Source organism: Odontesthes bonariensis, chromosome 1 (assembly GCF_027942865.1).
Source record: "Odontesthes bonariensis isolate fOdoBon6 chromosome 1, fOdoBon6.hap1, whole genome shotgun sequence".
In the NCBI taxonomy this organism is placed as follows: domain Eukaryota; kingdom Metazoa; phylum Chordata; class Actinopteri; order Atheriniformes; family Atherinopsidae; genus Odontesthes; species Odontesthes bonariensis.
Genome location: NC_134506.1, coordinates 47,742,522 through 47,756,365, shown reverse-complemented (window position 1 = coordinate 47,756,365; position 13,844 = coordinate 47,742,522). Strand labels below are relative to the sequence as shown.

The 13,844-nt window shown below is 55.4% G+C and overlaps 1 protein-coding gene across 1 annotated transcript; it reads left to right on the top strand.

Annotated features, from left to right (window-relative positions):
* The first annotated feature begins 325 nt into the window (after positions 1–325).
* On the top strand, positions 326–13,331 carry cog8 (component of oligomeric golgi complex 8). The gene is made up of 5 exons (XM_075468881.1): positions 326–874; positions 1,026–1,233; positions 1,416–2,234; positions 3,872–4,040; positions 12,613–13,331. Exons 1-5 carry the CDS (start codon positions 546–548, stop codon positions 12,912–12,914), a joined length of 1,827 nt encoding a protein of 608 aa, XP_075324996.1. The 5' UTR covers positions 326–545; the 3' UTR covers positions 12,915–13,331.
* Positions 13,332–13,844: the final 513 nt, after the last annotated feature.

Below are 13,844 nucleotides of genomic sequence, written 5' to 3'. Positions count from 1 at the left end.
GGACCGAGGTTCACGGAAGAGTTCACCACACCGTCCAGAGGGGGGCGGTGCTGAGCCTGAGAGATGGCCGCTGATACACAGAAGAAGAAGAAGAACCCTCAGCTTGGAGATTTGTGTTTAATTTCTTAAAGACTAAAGGACTTTTTGAAAGGATTTAGTTTTTTTTATTTATTTCGTGAATTGTTTATTTATTTGTCTATTCATTTTCTTTCTTTCTTTTATTTGATTTTGTCACTCCTTCGTCGACGCTCCACACCCGCAGTTACATAATTGTACCGTTGGTGGCGGTAATGCAACATTACGGATGCTAACCGCCAAAAAATTACAAGAAGAAGAAGAAAACGAAGAAGAAGAAGAAGCAGAAGCAGAAGCCGGAAGCAGCTGTCAGCTCCGGCTCGGTAAATAAATACATCCATGTTCGGTTGTTGTCAGAGTTTTAAAAACTTTCTGACGGACTCAAAGTGTAGCCCGTGACACGGAGAACCGAGCCGAGCCGACCCGACCCGAACCCGAACCCGAACCCGAACCGGTCCGTTCGGAGCAGCATGACGGCGGTGGACGTGGAGGATGAGAGCATCCTGGCCTCCATCTTTAAGGACAGCTTCCCGGACAGCTGGAGGGACAACCCGGACTTCGCGGCCTACCTGTCCGAGCTCAGCTCCCTCGGCGTGGACCAGCTGAGCCGGGAGCCGGAGCGGCTGGCGGAGGAGCGGGCTCAGATCCTGCAGCAGACCCGGGAGCTGGCCTTCTCCAACTACCAGACCTTCATCCGCACCGCCGACTGCACCCAGCACATCTACCGGGACTTCGGCCGGGTGGAGAGCAGCGGGTCCCGGCTGCTGGACAAGCTGCCCCGCTTCGGAGAGAAGTGCAGGTGGGTAAAAATCTGTAGTACGACATACTGCATACTAGTATGAGTAGTAACCTCCTGATGCATACCCAACATTTCGGAGAATCTAGTATGCATCCGGGAACTTAAAGGCGGTTTGGAACACAGCCACTCTGTTTCTGTGTGATGCGTCCAGGAGCTTCATGAGGGAGGCGGAGGACATCGGCTCCAGCCGCCGGATGAACAGCCTCACGCTGAACCGCCACACTGAGATCCTGGAGATCCTGGAGATCCCGCAGCTCATGGACACCTGCGTCCGGAACGGCTACTACGAGGAGGCTCTGGAGCTGGCCGCCTACGCCAAGCGGCTGGAGAAGAAGCACTCGTCCCTGCCCGTCATTCAGGTGGGTCCAGCTGAGTCCAGACACCTGCAGCTGCTCTGAGTCCAGGTGCCCGGTACTTCCCGGTACTTCCCGGTACTTCCCGGTACTTCCCGGTACTTCCCGGTACTTCCCGGTACTTCCCGGTACCGTCTTTGACCTCGGCTGTGTGGGCGCCTCTGACCTCTGACCTCTTGTGTCCGCAGGGCATCGTCCGTGAGGTGCGGCAGTCGACTCAGCTGATGCTCACCCAGCTGCTGCAGCAGCTGCGCAGCAACTCGCAGCTTCCCGTGTGCCTGCGCGTCATCGGGTACCTGCGGCGGATGGACGTGTTCACGGAGGCGGAGCTTCGGGTGAAGTTCCTGCAGGCCCGCAGCACCTGGCTGCACTCCATCCTCGCCGCCGTGCCCCAGGAGGACCCCTACTTCCACATCACCAAGACCATCGAGGCCTGCCGGGTGCACCTGTTCGACATCATCACGCAGTACCGAGCCATCTTCTCCGACGAGGACCCGCCGCCGCCGCCCGCCGGCGGCCAGGTGAACGAGGGCGCCATATTCCACGGCTGGGTGGTGCAGAAGGTGGCGGAGTTCCTGGAGACGCTGGAGGCGGACCTGCAGCGGGGCGTGGGGGGGCGCCTGGACTCCCTGCTGGGGCAGTGCATGTACTTCGGCCTGTCCTTCAGCCGGGTGGGGGCGGACTTCCGCGGGCAGCTGGCGCCCATGTTCCAGCGGGTGGCGGCGGACGCGTTCCACGGGGCGGTGCGGGAGGCGCTGGACAAGTTCCAGGAGGACATGAACCGGTACACGCTGATGGCGCTGCCCTCGGTGCTGGGGGGCACCGTGCCGCCGGCGCCGCCCGGCGTGCAGCCCGGCACCCTCCAGCCCCCCATGTCCCTGCTGGACTTCCAGCCGCTCGCCTGCCTCCTCAACAACGTCCTGAGCGCCTTCAACGACCTGCGGCTCTGCTGCCCCGTCGGACTCGCCCAGGACGTCAGCGAGTGTCTGCAGGGCGCCATGAAGACGGTAAGGAGGTCCGGCTCAGACCCGGCAGAACCTTATTTAAGCACAGGTTCTGTTTAAAGTGACCAGAACTGTTTAAAGTGAACCGAACTGTTTAAAGTGAACAGAACTGTTTAAAGCTGCAGTCTGCAACTCTTTTTCAAGCATAATGCCTGGAACTGTCCGGGGATTCTGAAAGTAGTACATTAAATACCCCAATACAACAAAAAAAAGAGTTCTCTAGGTCCCCTATATGTCCCGCTAGGTCCCTCCAAAGCCAGCAGGTTTGTTTACAAAATTGCAGACCGGACCGGTAAAAGGTAACCAATCAGGTTTACGAGCTGGGCTCTGCTGCCTGTCAATCACCGATTGTTTACGCGCGATACAAGGTAGGCTCGTCCCCACGCTTATTTATCTGGACTATTGAACTTCATTACGGGCTAGTCTACTTACTGTGTCTTCCATGATCGCAAATGACAGGTGAGTTGATGAATGAGGAGTCGTGTAGGCGCATCTACGGAGGTCTACACGACTACGGAGGTCACCGTTTTCAACTTCAAGCGTTCTGATAGATCATGTAAACTCTTAAAATGCCAAAAATTAGGACTTTACGTATGACAACAACAAATCCTGCAGACTGCAGCTTTAAAGTGAACAGAACTGTTTAAACGAACAGAACTGTTTAAAACGAACAGAACTGTTTAAACGAACAGAACCGAACTGTTTAAAGTGAACAGAACTGTTTAAACGAACAGAACCGAACTGTTTAAAGTGAACAGAACTGTTTAAACGAACAGAACTGTTTAAACGAACAGAACTGTTTAAAACGAACAGAACTGTTTAAACGAACAGAACTGTTTAAAACGAACAGAACTGTTTAAACGAACAGAACCGAACTGTTTAAAGTGAACAGAACTGTTTAAACGAACAGAACCGAACTGTTTAAAGTGAACAGAACTGTTTAAACGAACAGAACTGTTTAAAGTGAACAGAACTGTTTAAAGTGAACAGAACTGTTTAAACGAACAGAACTGTTTAAAACGAACAGAACTGTTTAAACGAACAGAACCGAACTGTTTAAAGTGAACAGAACTGTTTAAACGAACAGAACTGTTTAAAACGAACAGAACTGTTTAAACGAACAGAACTGTTTAAAACGAACAGAACTGTTTAAACGAACAGAACCGAACTGTTTAAAGTGAACAGAACTGTTTAAACGAACAGAACCGAACTGTTTAAAGTGAACAGAACTGTTTAAACGAACAGAACTGTTTAAAGTGAACAGAACTGTTTAAAGTGAACAGAACTGTTTAAACGAACAGAACCGAACTGTTTAAAGTGAACAGAACTGTTTAAACGAACAGAACCGAACTGTTTAAACGAACAGAACTGTTTAAAACGAACAGAACTGTTTAAAGTGAACTGAACTGTTTAAACGAACAGAACCGAACTGTTTAAAGTGAACAGAACTGTTTAAACGAACAGAACCGAACTGTTTAAACGAACAGAACTGTTTAAAACGAACAGAACTGTTTAAAGTGAACTGAACTGTTTAAAGTGAACAGAACTGTTTAAAGTGAACAGAACCGACGCTGAGCCGGCCTTAAAGGCCCCGGATCTGTCGGGTTCTGACTGAGTGCCGGTTCTTCTTGTCTCCTCAGGTGACCCGTCAGGTTCTGGTGTTCCACCGGGCCGAGGAGTCGGCCTTCAGCACCAGGGAGAAGGAGCTGTTCCTCCAGTTCTGCTGCTCGTACGCTGAGGACCTGCTGCCCTTCCTGAACCGCTGCCTGCAGGTTCTGTTCCCTCCGGCTCAGCTGGCGCTGGCTCTGGGTGAGGACTCAGCGGAACCAGGTTCTGGTTCCGTTTGTTTTCTGTGTCAGGTGTCGGGTGGAATTATTTAAACTAAATCTGGTTTCTGCTGGTTCTGGTTCTGGTGTCGGATCAGGACCCAAACAGTGGCTGATGTCTGACTGTTGGACCGGCTAAAAAAGAACCAGAACCTGAGTTACATGTTTCCATCATGTAAAAACATTTAGGGCTGGGCAACGAATAAAATGTTTAATCTTGGGGCGGTCGGTGGCGCAGTGGGTTAAGCGGCCGGCCCATGTACAGAGGCTACAGTCCTCACTGATGTACAGAGGCTACAGTCCTCACTGATGTACAGAGGCTACAGTCCTCACTGCAGCCGGCCCATGTACAGAGGCTACAGTCCTCACTGCAGCCGGCCCATGTACAGAGGCTACAGTCCTCACTGCAGCCGGCCCATGTACAGAGGCTACAGTCCTCACTGCAGCCGCCCATGTACAGAGGCTACAGTCCTCACTGCAGCCGCCCATGTACAGAGGCTACAGTCCTCACTGCAGCCGCCCATGTACAGAGGCTACAGTCCTCACTGATGTACAGAGGCTACAGTCCTCACTGCAGCCGCCCATGTACAGAGGCTACAGTCCTCACTGATGTACAGAGGCTACAGTCCTCACTGATGTACAGAGGCTACAGTCCTCACTGCAGCCGCCCCAAGTACAGAGGCTACAGTCCTCACTGCAGCGGGCCCATGTACAGAGGCTACAGTCCTCACTGCAGCCGGCCCATGTACAGAGGCTACAGTCCTCACTGATGTACAGAGGCTACAGTCCTCACTGATGTACAGAGGCTACAGTCCTCACTGATGTACAGAGGCTACAGTCCTCACTGATGTACAGAGGCTACAGTCCTCACTGATGTACAGAGGCTACAGTCCTCACTGATGTACAGAGGCTACAGTCCTCACTGATGTACAGAGGCTACAGTCCTCACTGCAGCGGGCCCATGTACAGAGGCTACAGTCCTCACTGCAGCGGGCCCATGTACAGAGGCTACAGTCCTCACTGATGTACAGAGGCTACAGTCCTCACTGATGTACAGAGGCTACAGTCCTCACTGCAGCCGCCCCATGTACAGAGGCTACAGTCCTCACTGATGTACAGAGGCTACAGTCCTCACTGATGTACAGAGGCTACAGTCCTCACTGATGTACAGAGGCTACAGTCCTCGCTGCAGCCGCCCCATGTACAGAGGCTACAGTCCTCACTGATGTACAGAGGCTACAGTCCTCACTGCAGCCGCCCCATGTACAGAGGCTACAGTCCTCACTGATGTACAGAGGCTACAGTCCTCACTGATGTACAGAGGCTACAGTCCTCGCTGCAGCCGCCCATGTACAGAGGCTACAGTCCTCACTGATGTACAGAGGCTACAGTCCTCACTGATGTACAGAGGCTACAGTCCTCACTGATGTACAGAGGCTACAGTCCTCACTGCAGCCGCCCCATGTACAGAGGCTACAGTCCTCACTGATGTACAGAGGCTACAGTCCTCACTGATGTACAGAGGCTACAGTCCTCACTGCAGCCGGCCCATGTACAGAGGCTACAGTCCTCGCTGCAGCCGCCCATGTACAGAGGCTACAGTCCTCACTGCAGCCGGCCCATGTACAGAGGCTACAGTCCTCACTGATGTACAGAGGCTACAGTCCTCACTGCAGCGGGCCCATGTACAGAGGCTACAGTCCTCGCTGCAGCCGCCCCATGTACAGAGGCTACAGTCCTCGCTGCAGCCGCCCATGTACAGAGGCTACAGTCCTCGCTGCAGCCGCCCCATGTACAGAGGCTACAGTCCTCGCTGCAGCCGGCCCATGTACAGAGGCTACAGTCCTCGCTGCAGCCGCCCCATGTACAGAGGCTACAGTCCTCGCTGCAGCCGCCCCATGTACAGAGGCTACAGTCCTCACTGCAGCCGCCCCATGTACAGAGGCTACAGTCCTCGCTGCAGCCGCCCATGTACAGAGGCTACAGTCCTCGCTGCAGCCGCCCCATGTACAGAGGCTACAGTCCTCACTGCAGCGGGCCCATGTACAGAGGCTACAGTCCTCGCTGCAGCCGCCCATGTACAGAGGCTACAGTCCTCACTGCAGCGGGCCCATGTACAGAGGCTACAGTCCTCACTGCAGCCGCCCCATGTACAGAGGCTACAGTCCTCACTGATGTACAGAGGCTACAGTCCTCACTGCAGCCGCCCCAAGTACAGAGGCTACAGTCCTCACTGATGTACAGAGGCTACAGTCCTCACTGCAGCCGGCCCATGTACAGAGGCTACAGTCCTCACTGCAGCCGCCCCATGTGCAGAGGCTACAGTCCTCACTGCAGCGGGCCCATGTACAGAGGCTACAGTCCTCACTGCAGCGGGCCCATGTACAGAGGCTACAGTCCTCACTGATGTACAGAGGCTACAGTCCTCACTGATGTACAGAGGCTACAGTCCTCACTGCAGCCGCCCATGTACAGAGGCTACAGTCCTCACTGCAGCCGCCCCAAGTACAGAGGCTACAGTCCTCACTGCAGCGGGCCCATGTACAGAGGCTACAGTCCTCACTGATGTACAGAGGCTACAGTCCTCACTGATGTACAGAGGCTACAGTCCTCACTGATGTACAGAGGCTACAGTCCTCACTGATGTACAGAGGCTACAGTCCTCACTGATGTACAGAGGCTACAGTCCTCACTGATGTACAGAGGCTACAGTCCTCACTGATGTACAGAGGCTACAGTCCTCACTGATGTACAGAGGCTACAGTCCTCACTGCAGCCGCCCCAAGTACAGAGGCTACAGTCCTCACTGCAGCGGGCCCATGTACAGAGGCTACAGTCCTCACTGATGTACAGAGGCTACAGTCCTCACTGATGTACAGAGGCTACAGTCCTCACTGATGTACAGAGGCTACAGTCCTCACTGCAGCCGCCCCATGTACAGAGGCTACAGTCCTCACTGATGTACAGAGGCTACAGTCCTCACTGATGTACAGAGGCTACAGTCCTCACTGATGTACAGAGGCTACAGTCCTCGCTGCAGCCGCCCCATGTACAGAGGCTACAGTCCTCGCTGCAGCCGCCCATGTACAGAGGCTACAGTCCTCGCTGCAGCCGCCCATGTACAGAGGCTACAGTCCTCACTGCAGCCGCCCCATGTACAGAGGCTACAGTCCTCGCTGCAGCCGCCCCATGTACAGAGGCTACAGTCCTCGCTGCAGCCGCCCCATGTACAGAGGCTACAGTCCTCACTGATGTACAGAGGCTACAGTCCTCACTGCAGCCGGCCCATGTACAGAGGCTACAGTCCTCGCTGCAGCCGCCCCATGTACAGAGGCTACAGTCCTCACTGCAGCCGGCCCATGTACAGAGGCTACAGTCCTCGCTGCAGCCGCCCATGTACAGAGGCTACAGTCCTCACTGCAGCCGGCCCATGTACAGAGGCTACAGTCCTCGCTGCAGCCGCCCATGTACAGAGGCTACAGTCCTCGCTGCAGCCGCCCCATGTACAGAGGCTACAGTCCTCGCTGCAGCCGCCCATGTACAGAGGCTACAGTCCTCACTGCAGCCGCCCCATGTACAGAGGCTACAGTCCTCGCTGCAGCCGCCCCATGTACAGAGGCTACAGTCCTCGCTGCAGCCGCCCCATGTACAGAGGCTACAGTCCTCGCTGCAGCCGCCCATGTACAGAGGCTACAGTCCTCACTGCAGCGGGCCCATGTACAGAGGCTACAGTCCTCACTGCAGCCGCCCATGTACAGAGGCTACAGTCCTCACTGATGTACAGAGGCTACAGTCCTCACTGCAGCCGCCCATGTACAGAGGCTACAGTCCTCACTGATGTACAGAGGCTACAGTCCTCACTGCAGCCGCCCCATGTACAGAGGCTACAGTCCTCACTGATGTACAGAGGCTACAGTCCTCACTGCAGCCGCCCCATGTACAGAGGCTACAGTCCTCACTGCAGCCGCCCCATGTACAGAGGCTACAGTCCTCACTGCAGCCGGCCCATGTACAGAGGCTACAGTCCTCGCTGCAGCCGCCCATGTACAGAGGCTACAGTCCTCACTGCAGCCGCCCCATGTACAGAGGCTACAGTCCTCACTGCAGCCGCCCCATGTACAGAGCCTACAGTCCTCACTGATGTACAGAGGCTACAGTCCTCACTGCAGCCGCCCATGTACAGAGGCTACAGTCCTCGCTGCAGCCGCCCATGTACAGAGGCTACAGTCCTCACTGCAGCCGCCCCATGTACAGAGGCTACAGTCCTCGCTGCAGCCGCCCATGTGCAGAGGCTACAGTCCTCACTGCAGCCGCCCATGTACAGAGGCTACAGTCCTCACTGCAGCCGCCCATGTGCAGAGGCTACAGTCCTCACTGATGTACAGAGGCTACAGTCCTCACTGCAGCCGGCCCATGTACAGAGGCTACAGTCCTCACTGCAGCCGGCCCATGTACAGAGGCTACAGTCCTCGCTGCAGCCGCCCATGTACAGAGGCTACAGTCCTCACTGCAGCCGCCCCATGTACAGAGGCTACAGTCCTCACTGCAGCCGCCCCATGTACAGAGGCTACAGTCCTCACTGCAGCCGGCCCATGTACAGAGGCTACAGTCCTCGCTGCAGCGGGCCCATGTACAGAGGCTACAGTCCTCACTGCAGCCGCCCCATGTACAGAGGCTACAGTCCTCACTGCAGCCGGCCCATGTACAGAGGCTACAGTCCTCACTGCAGCCGGCCCATGTACAGAGGCTACAGTCCTCGCTGCAGCCGCCCATGTACAGAGGCTACAGTCCTCACTGCAGCCGGCCCATGTGCAGAGGCTACAGTCCTCACTGCAGCCGGCCCATGTGCAGAGGCTACAGTCCTCACTGATGTACAGAGGCTACAGTCCTCACTGCAGCCGCCCCATGTACAGAGGCTACAGTCCTCACTGCAGCCGCCCATGTGCAGAGGCTACAGTCCTCACTGCAGCCGGCCCATGTGCAGAGGCTACAGTCCTCACTGCAGCCGGCCCATGTGCAGAGGCTACAGTCCTCACTGCAGCCGGCCCATGTACAGAGGCTACAGTCCTCACTGATGTACAGAGGCTACAGTCCTCACTGCAGCCGCCCATGTACAGAGGCTACAGTCCTCGCTGCAGCCGCCCCATGTACAGAGGCTACAGTCCTCACTGCAGCCGCCCATGTGCAGAGGCTACAGTCCTCACTGCAGCCGCCCCATGTACAGAGGCTACAGTCCTCACTGCAGCCGCCCCATGTACAGAGGCTACAGTCCTCACTGCAGCCGCCCATGTGCAGAGGCTACAGTCCTCACTGCAGCCGCCCCATGTACAGAGGCTACAGTCCTCACTGCAGCCGCCCCATGTACAGAGGCTACAGGCCTCACTGCAGCGGGCCCATGTACAGAGGCTACAGTCCTCACTGATGTACAGAGGCTACAGTCCTCACTGCAGCGGGCCCATGTACAGAGGCTACAGTCCTCACTGCAGCGGGCCCATGTACAGAGGCTACAGTCCTCACTGATGTACAGAGGCTACAGTCCTCACTGCAGCCGGCCCATGTACAGAGGCTACAGTCCTCACTGCAGCCGCCCCATGTACAGAGGCTACAGTCCTCGCTGCAGCCGCCCCATGTACAGAGGCTACAGTCCTCACTGCAGCGGGCCCATGTACAGAGGCTACAGTCCTCACTGCAGCCGCCCATGTACAGAGGCTACAGTCCTCACTGCAGCCGCCCCATGTACAGAGGCTACAGTCCTCACTGCAGCCGCCCCATGTACAGAGGCTACAGTCCTCACTGCAGCGGGCCCATGTACAGAGGCTACAGTCCTCACTGCAGCCGGCCCATGTATAGAGGCTACAGTCCTCACTGCAGCGGGCCCATGTACAGAGCCTACAGTCCTCACTGCAGCCGCCCATGTGCAGAGGCTACAGTCCTCACTGCAGCCGCCCATGTGCAGAGGCTACAGTCCTCACTGCAGCCGCCCCATGTACAGAGGCTACAGTCCTCACTGCAGCCGGCCCATGTACAGAGGCTACAGTCCTCACTGCAGCCGGCCCATGTACAGAGGCTACAGTCCTCACTGCAGCCGGCCCATGTACAGAGGCTACAGTACTCGATGCAGCCGCCCCATGTACAGAGGCTACAGTACTCGATGCAGCCGCCCCATGTACAGAGGCTACAGTCCTCACTGATGTACAGAGGCTACAGTCCTCACTGCAGCCGCCCATGTACAGAGGCTACAGTCCTCACTGATGTACAGAGGCTACAGTCCTCACTGCAGCCGGCCCATGTACAGAGGCTACAGTACTCGATGCAGCCGCCCCATGTACAGAGGCTACAGTCCTCGCTGCAGCTGGCCCATGTACAGAGGCTACAGTCCTCACTGCAGCCGCCCCATGTACAGAGGCTACAGTCCTCACTGCAGCCGGCCCATGTACAGAGGCTACAGTCCTCGCTGCAGCCGGCCCATGTACAGAGGCTACAGTCCTCACTGCAGCCGCCCCATGTACAGAGGCTACAGTCCTCACTGCAGCCGGCCCATGTACAGAGGCTACAGTCCTCACTGCAGCCGCCCCATGTACAGAGGCTACAGTCCTCACTGCAGCCGGCCCATGTACAGAGGCTACAGTACTCGATGCAGCGGGCCCCGGTGCGACTCCCGCACCGAGCGGCCCTGTGCTGCGTGTCTTCCCCCTCTCTCTGCCCCCTGCTTCCTGTCTCTCTCACACTGTCCTATCATTAAAGGCATAAAAAGCCCCAAAAAATACTTTAAAAAAAATGTTTAATCTAATTAATCACATGATTTCCCTGATTAATCACGATTAATCTCATTTGTGCGCAGAATCCAAAAATGAATCCAAAAGTAGCGTATAGCTTTTAGCATTTAGTTTTATTTTAAATGTGCTGCCATATGAATGAAAGTGCCATAACATTTGTTGTGCAAACACACTTTTTTTGGACAAAATCCAAAAAAAAGCAGAGTAAAAGTTCCGTACCCTTCTCCAGGTTTGGTGGATCCGCCGATTACGTTCTTACTTTTACAAAATAAAAGCCTGTGAGCTCTGATTGGCCGCTCAGTGATCAGGTGTGTCTCTGATTGGCCCCTCAGTGATCAGGCGTGTCTCTGATTGGCCCCTCAGTGATCAGGCGTGTCTCTGATTGGCCCCTCAGTGATCAGGCGTGTCTCTGATTGGCCGCTCAGTGATCAGGCGTGTCTCTGATTGGCCCCTCAGTGATCAGGCGTGTCTCTGATTGGCCCCTCAGTGATCAGGCGTGTCTCTGATTGGCCCCTCAGTGATCAGGCGTGTCTCTGATTGGCCCCTCAGTGATCAGGCGTGTCTCTGATTGGCCCCTCAGTGATCAGGCGTGTCTCTGATTGGCCCCTCTGTGATCAGGTGTGTTTCTGATTGGCCCCTCAGTGATCAGGTGTGTCTCTGATTGGCCGCTCAGTGATCAGGCGTGTCTCTGATTGGCCGCTCAGTGATCAGGCGTGTCTCTGATTGGCCGCTCAGTGATCAGGCGTGTCTCTGATTGGCCCCTCAGTGATCAGGTGTGTCTCTGATTGGCCCCTCAGTGATCAGGCGTGTCTCTGATTGGCCCCTCAGTGATCAGGCGTGTCTCTGATTGGCCCCTCAGTGATCAGGCGTGTCTCTGATTGGCCCCTCAGTGATCAGGAGTGTTTCTGATTGGCCCCTCAGTGATCAGGCGTGTCTCTGATTGGCCCCTCAGTGATCAGGCGTGTCTCTGATTGGCCGCTCAGTGATCAGGCGTGTCTCTGATTGGCCCCTCAGTGATCAGGCGTGTCTCTGATTGGCCCCTCAGTGATCAGGCGTATCTCTGATTGGCCCCTCAGTGATCAGGTGTGTCTCTGATTGGCCCCTCAGTGATCAGGCGTATCTCTGATTGGCCCCTCAGTGATCAGGTGTGTCTCTGATTGGCCGCTCAGTGATCAGGCGTGTCTCTGATTGGCCCCTCAGTGATCAGGCGTGTCTCTGATTGGCCCCTCAGTGATCAGGCGTATCTCTGATTGGCCCCTCAGTGATCAGGTGTGTCTCTGATTGGCCCCTCAGTGATCAGGCGTATCTCTGATTGGCCCCTCAGTGATCAGGCGTATCTCTGATTGGCCCCTCAGTGATCAGGCGTGTCTCTGATTGGCCCCTCAGTGATCAGGTGTGTCTCTGATTGGCCCCTCAGTGATCAGGCGTGTCTCTGATTGGCCCCTCAGTGATCAGGCGTGTCTCTGATTGGCCCCTCAGTGATCAGGCGTGTCTCTGATTGGCCCCTCAGTGATCAGGCGTATCTCTGATTGGCCCCTCAGTGATCAGGTGTGTCTCTGATTGGCCCCTCAGTGATCAGGTGTGTCTCTGATTGGCCCCTCAGTGATCAGGCGTGTCTCTGATTGGCCCCTCAGTGATCAGGCGTGTCTCTGATTGGCCCCTCAGTGATCAGGCGTGTCTCTGATTGGCCCCTCAGTGATCAGGCGTGTCTCTGATTGGCCCCTCAGTGATCAGGCGTATCTCTGATTGGCCCCTCAGTGATCAGGTGTGTCTCCGCAGGTGTTCCGGCCTCCCAGCTGCACCGGTACGGCGGCCTCGGCCGCATCGACGTCGCCGCCGTCCTGCAGCCTCTGGACTTCCTGCTTCCTCAGAGGGAGACGCCGCCGGAGGTCGACGTCACGGCCGAGCTGAGCAGCCTCACCGCTGAGACGCCAGAACCAGAACCGGCAACGGATACAGAACCAGAACCGGCAACGGATCCAGAACCAGAACCAGAACCTGAGTCCGCACGGCCCAGAGACTCTGCAGCCGACCTGAGGCCCGAGGAGGAGGCGGGGCCTCTGAGTGAACTGGACCTCTGAGGTTCTGGTGGTCCGACTTATTTAAAACATCCGTTTGGACTCTGGTGTCAGAACTTTATGGACTGAATATAAAATGTTTCTGTAGCTGTGAGCTGATCATTAAACGTCTCCATCTCATGTCAGAACCATCAGGGCCCGGTCCATCACTGTTCAGAACCTTCAGGGCCCGGTCCATCACTGTTCAGAACCTTCAGGGCCCGGTCCATCACTGTTCAGAACCTTCAGGGCCCGGTCCATCACTGTTCAGAACCTTCAGGGCCCGGTCCATCACTGTTCAGAACCTTCTGTAACAACAGGTTCAGAACCTTCAGGGCCCGGTCCATCACTGTTCAGAACCTTCCTAAATGAGTGAAATGAGCTGAAGTTCAGAACTATATTTACCTTTCTATCTTTATAATAAAGTAATATTCTACATTATCTCTGTGTGAGAACTTTCCTGTAACAGGATCAGAACCTTCAGGGCCCGGTCCAACAGTGTGTTCAGAACCTTCAGATGAAGCATCATCCTGACTGAAAGCGAGCGAAACTGACGCGATACGACGATGAAATTTCGTGAGGCGGCCTGATATGCAGCGTGAGGATTCTATTGGTTCAGAAAGACTCGCCTGAAACAGCGAGTTCTGTGGCTCCTTGGGTTCAGATCTTTGGGGTCATAAACCATCGGGTGCTGTTCCACGGTAAAGATCAGCTTCTCCTCGTCCATTATTTCCTCAGTGATGCTAAGCTAGTTAGCTAAGCTGTTGCTAACTGCTTCTTGTCAACAGGAAGCAGCGTGTTCATTTCAACCAATAAGAAGCGTTTAGGGGCGGGACGCCGCCGAGATAGAGACAGCGCGGGCGATTTTTCGCGGGGTCGGCGTCATCGCTGGACGGAGCGACATGTCAGGACAGGCTGGTTGAAAAGTAGCTTTCTGATCACTTTTTATCGCTC